General features: G+C 40.8%; 1 protein-coding gene across 1 annotated transcript in view; it reads left to right on the top strand.

The window, feature by feature from the left end:
* The first annotated feature begins 12,738 nt into the window (after positions 1–12,738).
* cep170aa (centrosomal protein 170Aa) overlaps positions 12,739–15,746 on the top strand; it is a 35,403-nt gene continuing 32,395 nt past the window's right edge. The window contains exons 1-2 of the mRNA XM_079689968.1: positions 12,739–12,797; positions 13,431–13,561. Of these exons, the coding sequence (XP_079546094.1) occupies positions 13,457–13,561 (105 nt within the window). The 5' untranslated portion in view covers positions 12,739–12,797; positions 13,431–13,456. The remainder of the gene's footprint in view (positions 12,798–13,430; positions 13,562–15,746) is intronic.

The following is a 15,746-nucleotide window of genomic DNA, read 5'->3' as shown; positions in this document are numbered from 1 at the left end:
TTTTAATATGGTATTAAGACAAATGAATTCAGGTTGACAACAATTTATGTTTTACTTCAGCTACATTACTAACATATTTTCTTAGGGGTTCATGGTAACATTAACACACTTTGTGCAGTATTGCATTTATGGCAAAAATATGTATATTGATTTTAAATTATATCTCTTTTCCTTTTAGAATAAAGTTTACATTTTTTTATTGCGGGAAGTTGAACCACATTTTTGCTAAATCACATGATAAATTGTGCATATGGTGGCATATGCAAAGGGATCCTTTCAGTCTCAATATAAATGAATTCACATCGTTTTTTTAAAACCCAAACATACAAACATTTGTTTTACAATTAAATATTTTTAGTTTTAAATATATGTAATAGAAATCCAAAAACTAGTACAACCAACGAGTGATGAGTCGGCCTTCATAGAATATAATTGCAATCATAGTTTTCCTACAATATATCAAATGCAAGAAAAAGGCATCACCTTTGTCTTTTTCCAGTCTTAAACGTCATACGTTCCAAACATTGAACTTTTTAAATTATGACTACCCATTGGTAGAGGTGGGAGCTAAGTACATTTAGTCAAGTACTGTAGCTACTCACTTCAATTTTGAAATACTTATACAGTACTTTAATTGAGTATTTCCATTTTATGCTACTTTGTACTTCTACTCCACTACAATTGAGAGGTAAATGGTGTACTTTTACTCCACTACATGTACCTTACTACTTGAGTAACATTTTGAATACAGGACTTTTACTTATAACAGAGTATTACACTCTGGTACTTCTACGTACAAGATCTGAGTACTTCTTCCACCTCTGCCCATTGGTCTTTAGTGTGAGGCTCTTTACAAAGTCATCGCTTTGTTATGACCTTTTTACTCGCTGTCATAAGGATTTAAAAATATATTGGTCATTTATTGGGTAATTCAGAGTTCATATTCTCCATGTAAAAGGAAAGACTGGTGACATTTACACCATCACTTACAACCTACAGCATATACCTTGTGATCCTATCTGTTTTGACGTTTGCTTTGGTGTTATACAACGTCTAAGTTCCTCCACAGTTGTGAGGCTGTGGTAGTGATTTGTGTTTTGATTATAACCCTGTCCATTCCTACTTTTTTATTTATTTTGAAAGGTTTTACCGGAAGTGATTGTTACCTCCGCCGCTTTGACGCGTCTTTCAGGATGTTGGTCCGCTCGCCGCTTCTTCGCAGGGAGAAGCGTATCGCTGAGCAACGCAGGGAGATAAGGCCGACGCACAGAGCCAGACGAGCTGCTGCAGCAGGGCTGGGCTCCTCTCACACACACACGCGCACACACACACCTTCAACTGAAACACACAGCAGAAAGGAAAAGGGTAAGTGAGCTGTTGACTTCACTTTTATTTATCGAACAGTAGCCAACGTTGGGCTTTAAGCTAGGTGGTCGACCGTTATAAGTTGGAGGAAAAACCCAGAAAGAGTAGGTTTTCTGCTTTTGTGCTGTCCCGTCTATTGATGTCCATTTGGGGTTTTCCATGTTAATACACAATAACGGAAGCAAATTTTGGAGCTTCTTAAAATTAAAACAATAAACATAGATTCAGTTTGAATGTCTGCAATGTAATAAACAGTTAGGGCATTACTCGTTTATAGCGGATAAACACACTGGTCTGACTCCCTGTTGGCTAACTGGATGGCTACTGTTGTCGGCAGCAGCAGCATGACCAGTCTGCCCTGCTCCGCCTTTGTAAAAAAAAACACACAGCCTCGCCACTTTTATGCCTTTATAAAAACACCGGGCAGGCACGTTTACCGTCTATCCTACTGTGATACGGTATTCAGTTGTTGTTTTTCTATTAGTGGCATCCTTCTATAAAAAGCACGGAGGCTACCGAGACAGGATGCACATCAATGAAGGTCGGTTACAGTGAACGCTTTGTGGATACGTATTAACCGCGGGCTCCTCTTTGAGGCTATTAATGTTCTCTGGTGAGTTTATTATACAAGTAAGAAGGTGTTTCACAATTGTAATGTAGCTGCAGAGTGTTCTTCGATGCTGGACCCCCCTCCTCTTCTTCTGTGAGGGGGCTTTGTTTTCGTGGGGCAGATGTAGCCGGCCTGCATGCATCCGCTTCCTTTGTGTTGAGTTTGATTTAGCTGTCATCCTCACACAAGATGTACAAACTTGGGGGAAAAGCTAAAAGACGTGCTTCATATCTGAATTACAGTTTCTTCAGTTACACATTCTAAAATAACAGTACGAAGTGTTTTTTATGCCTTTTACAGACAATTGTATGCACATCTTAATTGAGTTATTATTGTCTTATCATCAGGCTTAACATACTTTTGAATGCATGGTAATGTCTGCTAAAATGCTTGAAGAGGCATGGCAAATAAATAACAAAGTTACACAGCTGTTCAAAGCGTTCGAAAGCGTTTTATTCTTCAGTATTTCTCTTTATTGCATCTATACATGTTAAAGGTACTAGAAGTGTGCACTCCAAGTCTGGGTTTTTGAAACAATTACACTATGGGATGCATGTCAGTGAGTCTTGTCTCCTCCTCCTTCAGCTGTACGAATTCAAATGTTTTGGGTTTGAGCCATAGAATGTGCAGATAATACCAACCAGTCCAGCGCCGCTCCATTTCTTTTCTCCCATTCACTCTGCCATTTTCCGCCTCCTCCCTGTTCTCTTCTCCCGCAGATGTGGACGCTGGCAGGCTGGTTGGCTCCACAGGCAGTTGCATTTTTAAAAACTGTGTCAGTGTCACAGGACGGTTGCTGCACTCTGTCCTAGCTAGACTGCAGCAACGTCCTAGCTAGACTGCAGCACAGCCTGCCTCCATACATGTCCCTTTACACAGCTACCGTGCAGATAACATTGACAACCATGCTATAGGTCATACTTTGACTATGACCTTTGAGTAGACAAAATAAGTTCAATACCACTTTTAATCCTTTAAATCCTTTTCCAGAATCACCCTACTTTAAGTGTTTCCTGTTCAGTATCATGATTCTGCGCCAATGTGCAATTAACATGCATAGTTAATGTTTCCTTCAATAATATGACCCCTTTTTTCATTTCTAGCCTTTAGTTGGGTTTGAGGAGAGTGTTGTTTGTCCTGCCCACGGCCATTGTGTATAGTTGGAATTTTAGGAAGTGAGTTCATTTTACTTCAGTGTTCAGGGAGTGCTATTTGTGACTGAAACAACCTAGCCTGGAACTGAATTCTATCATCTAATCCATTCAGTTTAACTTGTTTTAAACCGTTTTTTGTACCAGGGTTACTGTGGCTAAAAATAGCAGTGAATCTCACTTCTGTACTCTGCCAGAGGAGAAACTTTAAAAGGGTTATGAGAGTCAAATAGATTTGCCTGGTGAAGCTCCGGCTTGTGTGCAGAGTCACAGAGAGAAACAAGGGAGGGGATCAGACGGAGAGAAAATAGCAGAACACAAGAAAAACGCATGAAGTAATTGATAAAATAATCATCAGCCTCCACCCTTGTTATGGAACATGATGGGTGTGTCTGCTTTCTTTCCTGCATTCAGTTCATTTCTAAAAATGAAAAGTAAAATAGAGTGACCTTCGCAGCTGGTTTGGGGTGTACCATACTCCCCTCTGATCCCCTTCTGGTATTTTGTGCTTCTTTCCACTGCAGATATTGATCTTGTATTTGGGCTGTTTCCATTCCCATCTGTCTCTTTGCCAGGCTCCTTCTGAATGTCCTGTTATGCTAGCGTTGATATTTTGATTTCCTCCTAAGTGCCAGTGTGGGTTTCACTATTTGTGTCTACCAGCTATTGGTGTTGGCAATACATTCTGTTGTCATAATCACTGTGGCAGGGGTGGCCAAATACTAATGTTCCTGTTAAAGAGGCATGGGTCAGTCATTATCTGCTCAGCAGGGGCCAAGCACTCAGCAGAGCAGACCTGCACTATACCTGACACACTGTGTGCTTTGGCTCCTATTATACAGTGATTTATTCATTTATATCAGAATGATTAAAGACAGAATGATGCAAAAGTTCAACTTTAAAACCTTTTTGTTAGCCGATATAGAGTTTAGTGTGTTTAATCACCATATATATCACATTAGTTATTATTGAACTAATGTAAGTTGAATATTTTATACACTATTGCCATAATAATTTTGCTTTTTTTCAACAATTGTTTCATCTATAAAATCTCTGAACATTTGGAAATATGCTCACTTTCAGCAGAAACAGTCCACAGAAAACCAAAATGCACGATAGAAAGCCGAGAATAGATAGAGAATCCTCATAAATATTTTCATTTTTATTTCTTTATTTAACCTTTATTTTTTACAGGTAACCTCATTGAAACACAAGGTCTCATTCTCAAGGGAAATCGGGTCAAAATTGTACTTAATTTATATTAAATAACTAATAATATCACTTTAATTGCACTAACATTTTAGTTAAATAAAGCTTCCATTCTTATAGGACATCTTTTCATTTGCTCTCATGCCCTTGAGAACACTTTTCTGAAAAATACTGCACACGCTTTGTGGAATGAATTACACACGCTAAAAAGGCTGCAGAAAAGGCTGCAGGGCATGTGCTTCGTTAACTCTCTTGGATTATTAATAATCTGTTTTTAGGATCTCTTTATCAGTACATGCTTGTTCGCAGGGCTGGTTTCCCCCCCTTCAAATCCTCAACTACTTTCTCAGATAACGCTGAAGGGTGTGATATGTGTTAAACTGCACGCCGTACAGTAATATCTGTGAAATGTCGATATGTAGGTCATGTGGGACATGGGGGACATGGGGGTCACTGAGCATGTGGTGGGGTTCGGTCTTACAGCCAGGCGTGTGCTGGGTTGTTTATGGTAATAACAATGAAGCAGGCTGGAGGGGTGCTGGCTAAATGGAGTTGTTTGCTTGTTTGTTCCTCTCGCCAACTGATCATGTGATCAGGCGGCTGCTTTTCTGCACCATATGGTCTTTTCTGCTGCATGGGATTTTTTCCTCACCCACATGGTGCGTGTAAAAGCCACATTAACACACATAAAGCCACACATACACATGCGCAGTCAAGTTTCTGCAGACTTCACGGGCTACACTGACACCATATTGATTTATTATCTTCCCACATGGTGCTATGGTGCTGCCGTTAAGAGATACATGCTGCTCTTCAGTCTTGAGCTGTATACACTTACTCATAATATACATGTCATCCATTTGACCCTACTCTAATAGCAGTACTTACAAAACCAGTGGGGAAATCATGACCCTCTTTCGTTTAATGTTCTTAATTATCGTTTGATTTATATATGCTCTCGTTGTTGGATATGCATGTTGTTTGACAGAAGAAGTACGCCAAATGATGAAAATGATTGCTTTGTTTGTTTGTGTGTCAAATTGTTCCTCAATCACGCTGAGTCTTTATGAGGAGGAACCCAAACATACAGACGTGCTTATAGAGCTGCTCGATTATGGCAAAAATCATAATCTCGATTATTTGGGTCAATAATTGATATCACGATTATTAAAAACGATTATCCATTTACTTTGAAAACATCCATTTATTGAAAAAAAAAATGTGAACAGTATGTTTTTAACAGTTGATGACCCTGAACTCTAAGTATAATTCAACTGAAAAACCAATAAAAAACCAAATTAAAAAATAATAATAAATAAATAAAATAAAATACCGTAATTTTCGGACTATAAGGCGCACCTGAATATAAGCCGCAGCAGCTAAATTGAATGATGTGTACATATATAAGCCGCACTGGACTATAAGCCGCAGGTGTTTTAATGTTTAATGACCATATGTAAGGGTTCGTGCACAGAGGGGATTGTCGGGAAAGAGATGGCTGTTTGAGGAAGCTCCCATTTATTAACATTTCAACAAACAAGTTGCATATTTGCATAACGTATTCAAGTGTTACCATTTAGTGCAATAGTAGCTACAGAACATGTACTGTGCTGTGTAAACTGTACTGTATCACATAGCGTTTCAGACACACAAACTTTTCAACTCCCAGCGCACCGTTTAACACCTTTGCACAAACTGTCTCGCTCTCGTAATGTCTGTCTGTCTTGCTCTCGTTCTGTCTTTCGTACCACTCTCGGTTCCACTTTTACTTTTGCGCGCTACCTGTCTCACTATTTTCCGGCCTCCAGCTTTTCCTGCCGCAGCCCGCCGCTTAAAGGTGGGGGGCGCGGACCGGCCATAGAGCCCATAGAGTTAAAGGTGGTGGACTGCAACCTGTAAAATCCATAGATTTAGGAGGTCCCCTAGTGGCCGTTAGCTGTAAAAATCCATAGATTAGCCGCACCGTTATATAAGCCGCAGCGTCGAAAAATGGGAAAAAAAGGCGCGGCTTATAGTCCGAAAATTACGGTAATCGTTTTATTTCTTTTATGTCGTTTTCATAATCGGTGCAAGCCAAAATCGTAATTGCGATTAAAATACAATTAATTGAGCAGCCCTACATGCTTATCGTGAATGTTAGCCTCCAGTTGGAATTCAGCTTTCCTCAAAGGAGGTCCCTTGAACAGAAAACACTGAGTGACTGTTTTGCACTTTGCTGGCTATTCTTCATTTATGAAGCGAGGTAAAGTGGGCCAACTTGATTCACATGTCAAATGGAATCAAAGGCTTGAAGTCTGGAGCAGCCGTGGTTTGCTCCTTTGTGCCCTCTCAATTTTAGACCAGAAACATTTATTATTCAACTGCCCAAACCAAACGTTTGTGAGTGACAGGCTCACAGAGCGTTATTGACTCTTCATTCAAAGTGCCATGTGACTTTAAAATCACATAATGCATACACAAAGCATTTCTAATGGACTTCATAACAGTAGTGAGCGGAGCAAATGAACTCCATGAAACTATAATGCCCAGCGGTGGGTGAAAAATAAACTGAAAGAAATGTGATCTTCAAACATTAAACTCTGTAACAAAATATAGCTCATATAAAAGACGTTTTATTCAGCTTGTATTAAGTGTTTGTCTTTATCCGAATAGAAAAATAATTTTCTCAATTTCTTTCTGCTTTCTTTAGAAGAACAACGCCTTATATTGTACACTTTCATGTCTGCAAACTGCATTAGGATCAGTCATTGGGGACTGAAAGCCTTTTGTCTGTCCGTTTGTCTGTCTGTTTGTCCAGAGGTTGCTCAACTATCTCCTCTTGAATCTGGTTTGTTCTTTGTCTTACTCCCCTCGGGGTCTGAAGGCTTCTCTTCTCCCAAAAGCCCTCTAGGTTTGCAGGACTGGTAGAATCTCCCTTGTCTATTACTTATTGAGTTACTGACCCTAGATCAGCATTTTCAAAGCAATGGGTTTCTGCTTTTCTCTTTCTCCTGACCTTCAGTGTACTCTCCTTTTATTGGTGTTACTTATACCTCCGAGGCACTGTCTAGCACCACATACCCTCTTATGTCTTTGTTTCCATTTCTGCAAAGCTGCTACAATATTTATTACATTTCATTTCTCACATAGAGTGTTAATGTGTTGTCAATGTGGCCCCATCTTTGGTACTTGGACTTCTTTGCTAGTATGTGTGTATGCTACTTTTCCTAGAAATCCCTCTGCAATGCCAATGAGTCAGTATCATGATTTTCACCTCGGATTCTTTCGTCGATAGAGTTCATTTAATTTGCTCTTCTCTTGTTCAGCCAAGGGGGCTTTCAGTGCTCGATATCCTGTAACAACTAAGAGCTATTTCTATCAGAACCGAGTGTTTGTTGCTGTTGTCAACAATAATGCATCACCTCCTACCTGCAGCAGACTTTAGCGAAACAAATGTTTTTCAACTACATTTACTTTCATTTGACCATCTGGTAAGTTTTACTGCAGCTACAGAGAGATGAAGCGCCATTTTTACAACGTAGGCAGACAACCACACCCTGACTAGAGCTAAGTTTGGCTCTCCTCATAAGACCACATGGAAATGTGTGTGTGACGGGAATATGAGTTGTCCGTCTGTCTCTTTCTTCCGGGTTCTTTCTCTCCTTCTGTCTTTCTCTCTTTTTGGTTTTGTGTGTGTGTGTGTGTGTGTGTGTGTGTGTGTGTGTGTGTGTGTGTGTGTGTGTGTGTGTGTGTGTGTGTGTGTGTGTGTGTGTGTGTGTGTGTGTGTGTGTGTGTGTGTGTGTGTGTGTGTGTGTGTGTGTGTGTGTGTGTGTGTGTGTGTGTGTGTGTGTGTGTGTGTGTGTGTGTGTGTGTGTGTGTGTGTTACACGCAGCAGCTGTCAGATTGTGTGTGATGCGGTATAAGTCAGCTATCAGTGGCGATGTGAGGTTAGGCTGATGAGTAATGCTGTTGCATCATTCTGGAGCCAGATGTGGAGAGCAGCATCCATGTGGTGGAGCAAAGAAACATATTTGGTGACAATGACGGATAACAAGCTGGCACTTGTTGACACCACTTCCTGTCCGCTTAAAAATGGTGTCCTTGATTGGCTAGTTAAGAGTGGAGTGAAGACAGGAGACTGCTAATATAGCATTGTGCTGCAGGCTGGAAACATGGGCTGTAAGAGCGGTTAGTCACAGCTAATAAATCTCATTATCCAGCACTGCATTATAATCACCCCGCTTATTTTTTATGTTGGGACATTTTATTATATGATGAGTGAATAATAATAGCAGTGCTCAAACTCATTTGATTCAAAATGCGCCTTGTGTTTTAAGATGATTTTCCTCATGACAATATAATTCAATTTCTTCTAGCTGTGAGTAAGCAGCCTCTCTGTAAATAGCACATGGTGTTTCATTCAAGTCATAAAATCCACATCAGAGCACATCTACTGTGGATTCAAAGATGAGTGAGCTCTGTCCACTACAGGAAATGCAGTGCGTGCTTCCTGTCTCTTCACTGCCCTCTCCTCCATACAAAGAGTTCACACTCATCTTGAAATAATCCCGCCCTTTCACTCCGTGTGTGTGTGTGTGTGTGTGTGTGTGTGTGTGTGTGTGTGTGTGTGTGTGTGTGTGTGTGTGTGTGTGTGTGTGTGTGTGTGTGTGTGTGTGTGTGTGTGTGTGTGTGTGTGTGTGTGTGTGTGTGTGTGTGTGTGTGTGTGTGTGTGTGTGTGTGTGTGTGTGTGTGTGTGTGTGTGTGTGTGTGTGTGTGTGTGTGTGTGTGTGTGTGTGTGTGTGTGTGTGTGTGTGTGTGTGTGTGTGTGTGTGTGTGTGTGTGTGTGTGTGTGTGTGTGTGGGTTGGGGAATTCCTGTCAAAACCATTAGGTCACTATTCTTCCTTTTTAGCCCCAGCATGAATGTTGCTGAAAGAGTGAATGCAGATGAGATTGTTTGTTTTTGCCGATATCCCAACATTAAGATTATATATATTTAGAAGCAGACATTTTTCGCTTTGCTTTAAAAATGCTAACATGTGTTCAATTGGTTGGTGTGTCATTGCAAGTTGTAAGAAGAAGCAAATGATGTCTGACGCTATATTGGAATTTGTCATGTTCTGAGAATTGAGGAACTCATTGTTTTTCATACTTTTTCAAAATGGATTCTAATCACCTCCATTGCATTGATCCAAGCGGTAGAAATGGAAAATCGGGGCGGTACTGCAGCCTGTAATCACTAGTGAGAAAAGATTTTATTTGTACTTTGGGTGGACTGCCTGTAAACCATCGGGACTGTAAGCGGCACATGTAAAGCAGACAGTCAGCCCTTCTCAGCTGCGTCTCCTTGGTCAGACATGCCACTGCATTCCTCCAGATGTGCCACGTCTTCCATGTGTGATAGCAAGAAGGTTTTTTAACGGCACCACACAGGCTGGTATGCATCATACTCGGCCACATTCTTGTTAACGTTGCATTCTGCAGTGAGTGTGCAGCGTACGGCAAGCCTTCAGATGCTTTGGGTACAATGGGGAGGGGTAACCACACATAATTAGGGTGTAAATGCAGCACTGTTGTTCTTTGTTGGCGTTCTCTGATAATGTGTTCATAGTGTGTTGTTTCAGTTTAGCATCTAAACACAATATCTATTATGTCTATTTCCATGATATCTGATATAAGACATCAATGACCATGGCAGGTGGACTTTTAGAAACATAATAGCCGTAAGTACTTTGCCATACTTAGTTCCCCCAGTACTTAGTCCCGCTGAACTCTTTAGTCCCGGAACTGTCCTAAGATCGCGTTCACACCGGATAAGTCCCTGAGGGAGGATTACGCAAATGAAGCCGCTGATGTCACGTCTTCTTCTAGTTTGGGTTTACTGGCAGGACGTAAACAACTTCACGGCGTATACTGCCACCCGAAGTCCCCAGCCGGAAGTCCCCGGAGTTGGGGACTCCCAGCAGCTTCTACTGAAGCCTTCCGAGTAAATCGCCAGAACGCCGACACCTCCTCATCTCCACCGCTCCCATGTTTTCTTTTGTGTTTTCATAAGTTAGTCTCTCTCCGTTTGTGTGCTGGGCTAATGCTAATAATGCTAATGCGAGCAAATAAAATGGCGGCTTCACAAAACTTTTCTGAGTTTTCCGGGGCGTGGTTTGCAATTCGCCCAGCCAATCAGAAATTGGAAGCTTTTCCTCCGTGGGAAAGTACCATCTCTCTAGCAGGGACTGAAAAGGGGTGAAAAGGTTTGCATGAAAGAAGTTCTAGTTCCAGATCTTTTTGGTGTGAAAGCAAAATCCCGAGAACTATCAGAACCATTCCTGGGAAAAGTACTCCGGTGTGAAAGTGCCTAACGTAACATGTTAAGAGGATGCTGATGATATACATTCCAACATGAGATACTGAGAACGGCCAGTGATGGTTTGACTGGATTTGAGGAAATCACATATTGCATTTTTCCTCCCATCTGTCAGCCCTGTCTCCTCAAATTGAGTTATGTTATGAGTTGTTCTCTGAGAAAAATGAATATCTTTTGGGAAATGTAATCAGTTTAAAGATATAATTCAGTTAAGTGCAGATTTGTTTCTTATGGTTATTATTTTTGGGTGATTTCATAATCATATGCAATTATCAATAATCATATCAATGGTCATTTAATAATAACGCCTTAGTTATGTACCGTTGATAATTTAACAGAACTATTTGCATAAGTCTGGTTGAAGTGGAACATACCACAGAAAGAGCTTGAGACAAACAAAAAATCAAAATGCACTTATCTTTGACTACATGTTGGAGCAGATCACTTATATCTCAGTCCTACTTTGTAGCCGTCTTAGATTTCCTCATTAAATGTTTCAAATATCAAATAAAAAAATGGTTGGATATTCTGAGCGGTTGCTTTGAAGATAACTGATCCCTTTTACTTCAGACAGCTGTTGCTTTTGGTGTGATCATGATCCAAAAGCTTCGTGTGAGGAGCTGTCAGAGGTGTGTAGTTGATTAAAATGTTACCCATGGGATTATTGAGTTGGTATTCCAAGTACTTATGAGGTCAAGTGAGAAAAGCTTAGCTCAATAATCTTTAATTCCCTCTCTGATGGACTTTTCTTGGCACTTTCTGCACACGAGAGAGCTCCTGTTATTTTAGTGCCATTCGAAACCTTTGCAATGAATTGAAACCAGGGTATAATTAAGCAAATGCAGCGATCTTACCATGTTTTTAGTTGGGTTTGTTTGATTTTTAGGGTTTAGGAAGATCACATTACATTTTCGAGCAGATCAGATCACGGGGCAGATACATAATTAATTACATTACATATGTTGTTATCATCATCATCTTGTGACAGTATAAACATCTCATTTATGCACAGCTACTTTTGGCTGCTTAGCCGGTGTCTCCTTTAATATGCATCAATCCCAGAGTCAGTTAGAAAACGGCCATTAAGATGACAAGAGAGACGACCGTTAGCTCTGCTTAATGTTGGTCCTTGGCAGTTGGAGAGTCAGCGTGGCTGGCTCTGACCTCCTTTCCAGCTCTTCTGAAAGAGGAGGAGGGGAGGCAGCAGGGAAAATAAAGGGAGGCCGGCCAAAATTCCTACATCATTTCCTCCTTTAACATCTGGCAATGATCAGGGTAGACAGAGAGAGAGAGAGAGGATGTTTCTCACTGGCTGGCTTAGTGTTGATTTCCAGGCGTAGACAGAGGCATCACATAGCAGACCGCCCACTCAACCTCATTCCCCCTACCAGCAAAACAATGTGAAGCAAGATGGAAGGTTTCATTTGGTGGTCTCTACCAAGCCCCCAGGACTCTGTGCCCAACATTCGTTGTGTCCAAACGGCGGTACTGCAACATCCGTATCAGTCCGTGACGTCACCCGGCCCAAAACAACTTTTTCCCATTGACTAACACGGGGAAAGAGGCGTCTGTAAATCAGTGGATACTTTTTTTTTAAACTAAATAAACTACCCAGTATGAACTATTTTACAGCTCTTATTAGAAGTCCTTAAAGTTGTAAAATGCACTAAAAGCCGAATCTAGATTTATTTTCTCTCTCCATTCATTCTAGTGAGCCGAGAGTGGGAGCTCAGGGGGCGGGGCTTAAGGGGCAACTCAACTGCGCATGCTCTAGCCAGGCATGATGGGTAAATGTGACGTTTCGCTCTCTCAAAAGTTGGGCCATTTTGACTTCATGCGCCAATGAGCAGCTCTCATAGGAAAGAACGAGACCCCGCCTCCCACGCTGTATCAAGTTCTTATTATACATCCATGGTCTCTACCCATCTCTCTTTTTCTATTGTTTTCCTTCACACACATCTTAGGTATTTATATCATGTTACAAAGAAATACATGGTTTTTGTTTGCCTACTTCTGTGAGTACAAATGAGAAACAATAGCTTATCCTTCGTTCTTCTTTTCTCAGGATGGCCTAGAGTGTTGTGTTGCCAGCAGTCGATCGGCAGTGAGCTACCTGGACCAGAGGTGTGTACAAAACGTTATTATCCAATATTTAAAGGCAACTTGTCATAATGTCTTTCTACTGATACAAGGCAAAACAAGCTCTTTCAACCCTAGGACCAGGTTAGCAAATATCTTAAATACTGTTATTTAATTGTCTAACATTTAGCCAGGTTAACTTTGATAATGGAACAACAGTGGCATTTGTAGGTTTTCCTTTAAACCCTAAACATGCAAACGTATGTATTGCCTTTTATTTAATTGTTTTGAGAGAGACAAACATGCCTTTTATATTTTAATCCTTCGTAGTTTATTTTTTACAATTATTCTTATTGGTTCTACAAGAAAGTGTTCCTGCTATTATTTTTATATTGTTGTCATTATGTCCTTACCAGATTGAGCATCTCTGTAGACTTTGTTTAGGTGATATACTAAGAGATATGAGATTCTGAGGCGTAGGGTCCTTCTCAGAAACGTTCCATCAGGTGTCTTATATAAGATGTCTCAAACGTATGATTATATAATGGTATCGGGGAAATTGTGCTAACAATCTCATTCAGATATGTTATGCCTTGGCAGCATTTGACACCTGAGGACTGCAGCTAAATGAATAACTGCGAATATTGAACTTATACTGATTTGCTTTTGTCCTTAAAGGTGTGTACCAGCAGCAGGTTGCAGATATGAGTGTGACCTCGTGGTTCCTGGTGAGCAGCGGGGGGACTCGGCACCGTCTCCCCCGGGAAATGATCTTTGTCGGCCGGGATGACTGCGAGCTCATGCTACAGGTGAGAACACTTAACAAACCAGTTCCTCCACTGACAGCAGCTTTTAAGAAACCACAACAGGCAAGACGTTGCCTTTTCACCTTTTTTTTTTGTATTCAGCCCATCCTGTCGTTATTAAAGTAAACAAAGCAGCCTGAGTCTTAAAGGTACAGAGATATTATGATATCCAGAACCCACTGAGCCTGACACTCATGTTAGGGGTTCCTCTCAGGCATATACATAACCTCCTGTCCTCGCAGAAGTCTGTTTCATAAGCTCAGTGTTTACTGTGTCTCACTGAGTACACTACAAATCAGCCCTCAATGTCTCTGTGTTGCATTTACAGTAGCAGAGCATGTTTATATGTCATTATGTTGATGTGTGAGAGTGTCTGTGTACCGAGGTGGTGTGTGTGCAGCTGTGCATACATCCAGGGCGACCATGTTTATTCTCATGTGTACCTCTGGTCACTTCTCTATTAATAGAAGGTGGGGCAGATACCCCCTGACTTAGATCTGATCTGGCTGACGCTGAATCCATGGCAGTGGTCTCGGTTATGACACTTCATGTTGAGAAAAGATTTGATGGGAAGCAGTGAATTTCTGAGAGTCTAACTGTCAAGAAAATGTTCAGGACTCTTACTGATACTTATTCATTTTGAATGTGTCAGTGGAAGTTAGTCTCACTTTTCAGATTGGCCTCTCTATAATTATGAAATGACTCTTCTAGCGTAACCATATTAAATAAGATTGATTTATAGCTTTCTATAGAGCACTTTGTAAACTTATAAAAAAAGCCTTAGCTTTAAAAGATAAGACCATCTGTTTTCTAGGTATAATTTAGTCTGTTTTTTTTATCACAAAATAAAAACTTCAAAAATATTTACACCATTTTGGGTTTTCTGGGTTAAACAGTCTTAGAAATAAATAATAATAATAATAAATTCAATTTATTTAGCGCTTCTCATCTGCCAAGACAAATCCTGAAGTGCTTCACAACAGACGACACTGATCAAATTTAAGAGATAACAAGTTAAAAAAATAAAAATAATAATAAAGATAGCGATAAAAATGGCAGTACTCTCGGTGTACCACGATAAAAGTTTATTGGAAGGCCTGCCGAAAGAAGAGGGTCTTAAGTCCGGTTTTGAAGACCTCGGTGGAAGGGGGCAGATCTCAGCTGATCTGGGAGGGGGTTCCAGAGGCGCGGGGCGAATGAGCAGAAGGCTCGGTCTCCCATTGTCCGGAGACGTGTGCGGGGGATGTAAAGAACAGGAGCGTGGCTGGAGCGGAGAGAGCGGGTACGGATGAGGTCACAGAGGTATTTTGGGCTTTGGCCATTAAGTAAGTCAGGAGCAGAACCTTAAAGTGGATCCTGTAGTGGACTGGGAGCCAGTGTAGTTCGGCAAGTCCGGGGGTTATGTGGGCGGACCTTTTTGAACCGGTGAGAACTTAGAAACAAAACTGAATTTCTGAATGACTTCATGTCTGATTAAAGTCATATTAAATATGAATCCAAGAGCACATTGTGGTGGCTTCTTGTCGAATAAAAAAACCCTGTTCTTTTATACTAAGAAGGTTGGCTTCACCCTGAGTTTGTTTCACATTCAAAGAAAATGACTTCTTGTTTTCTTTCTGCTGTCCTTTCATTTAATGGTTAGTCTAAGGTTGACCTTTCAGTTTGTTGAGATTCTATTCATTTTCCTGCTGGCCTTAATCCTATCAGAGTAATTTTCTTTGATGAAGACATTTCAAGAGAGAAGTAATAAGAGTAATTTACTAAAGCTTCTGTTTTTGTTTTCAGGAACTTTCTCTAATATGTTTCCAATAAGAGGGTCTATTGCTCCTGTGTGTGTGTCCTTGTATTCCTACCCTTGTGATGTCTTTTAGTAGAGATACTAATAGAAAGATAAGGAAAATCTTCCAAATTCAGGAAATTGTTAAGCTGTGTGTGTGTGTGTGTGTGTGTGTGTGTGTGTGTGTGTGTGTGTGTGTGTGTGTGTGTGTGTGTGTGTGTGTGTGTGTGTGTGTGTGTGTGTGTGTGTGTGTGTGTGTGTGTGTGTGTGTGTGTGTGTGTGTGTGTGTGTGTGTGTGTGTGTGTGTGTGTGTGTGTGTGTGTGTGTGTGTGTGTGTGTGTGTGTGTGTGTGTGTGTCACTTTGTGTAGCTGCAGTGCTCACAGTTGTCCTCCATGTGACTGCTTAAGCGC

The sequence above is a fragment of the Notothenia rossii genome (assembly GCF_949606895.1).
Source record: "Notothenia rossii genome assembly, chromosome: 6".
NCBI classification, from domain to species: domain Eukaryota; kingdom Metazoa; phylum Chordata; class Actinopteri; order Perciformes; family Nototheniidae; genus Notothenia; species Notothenia rossii.
Note: the sequence above shows the minus strand (reverse complement) of the source record. Positions and strands in the feature narration are given on the sequence as shown.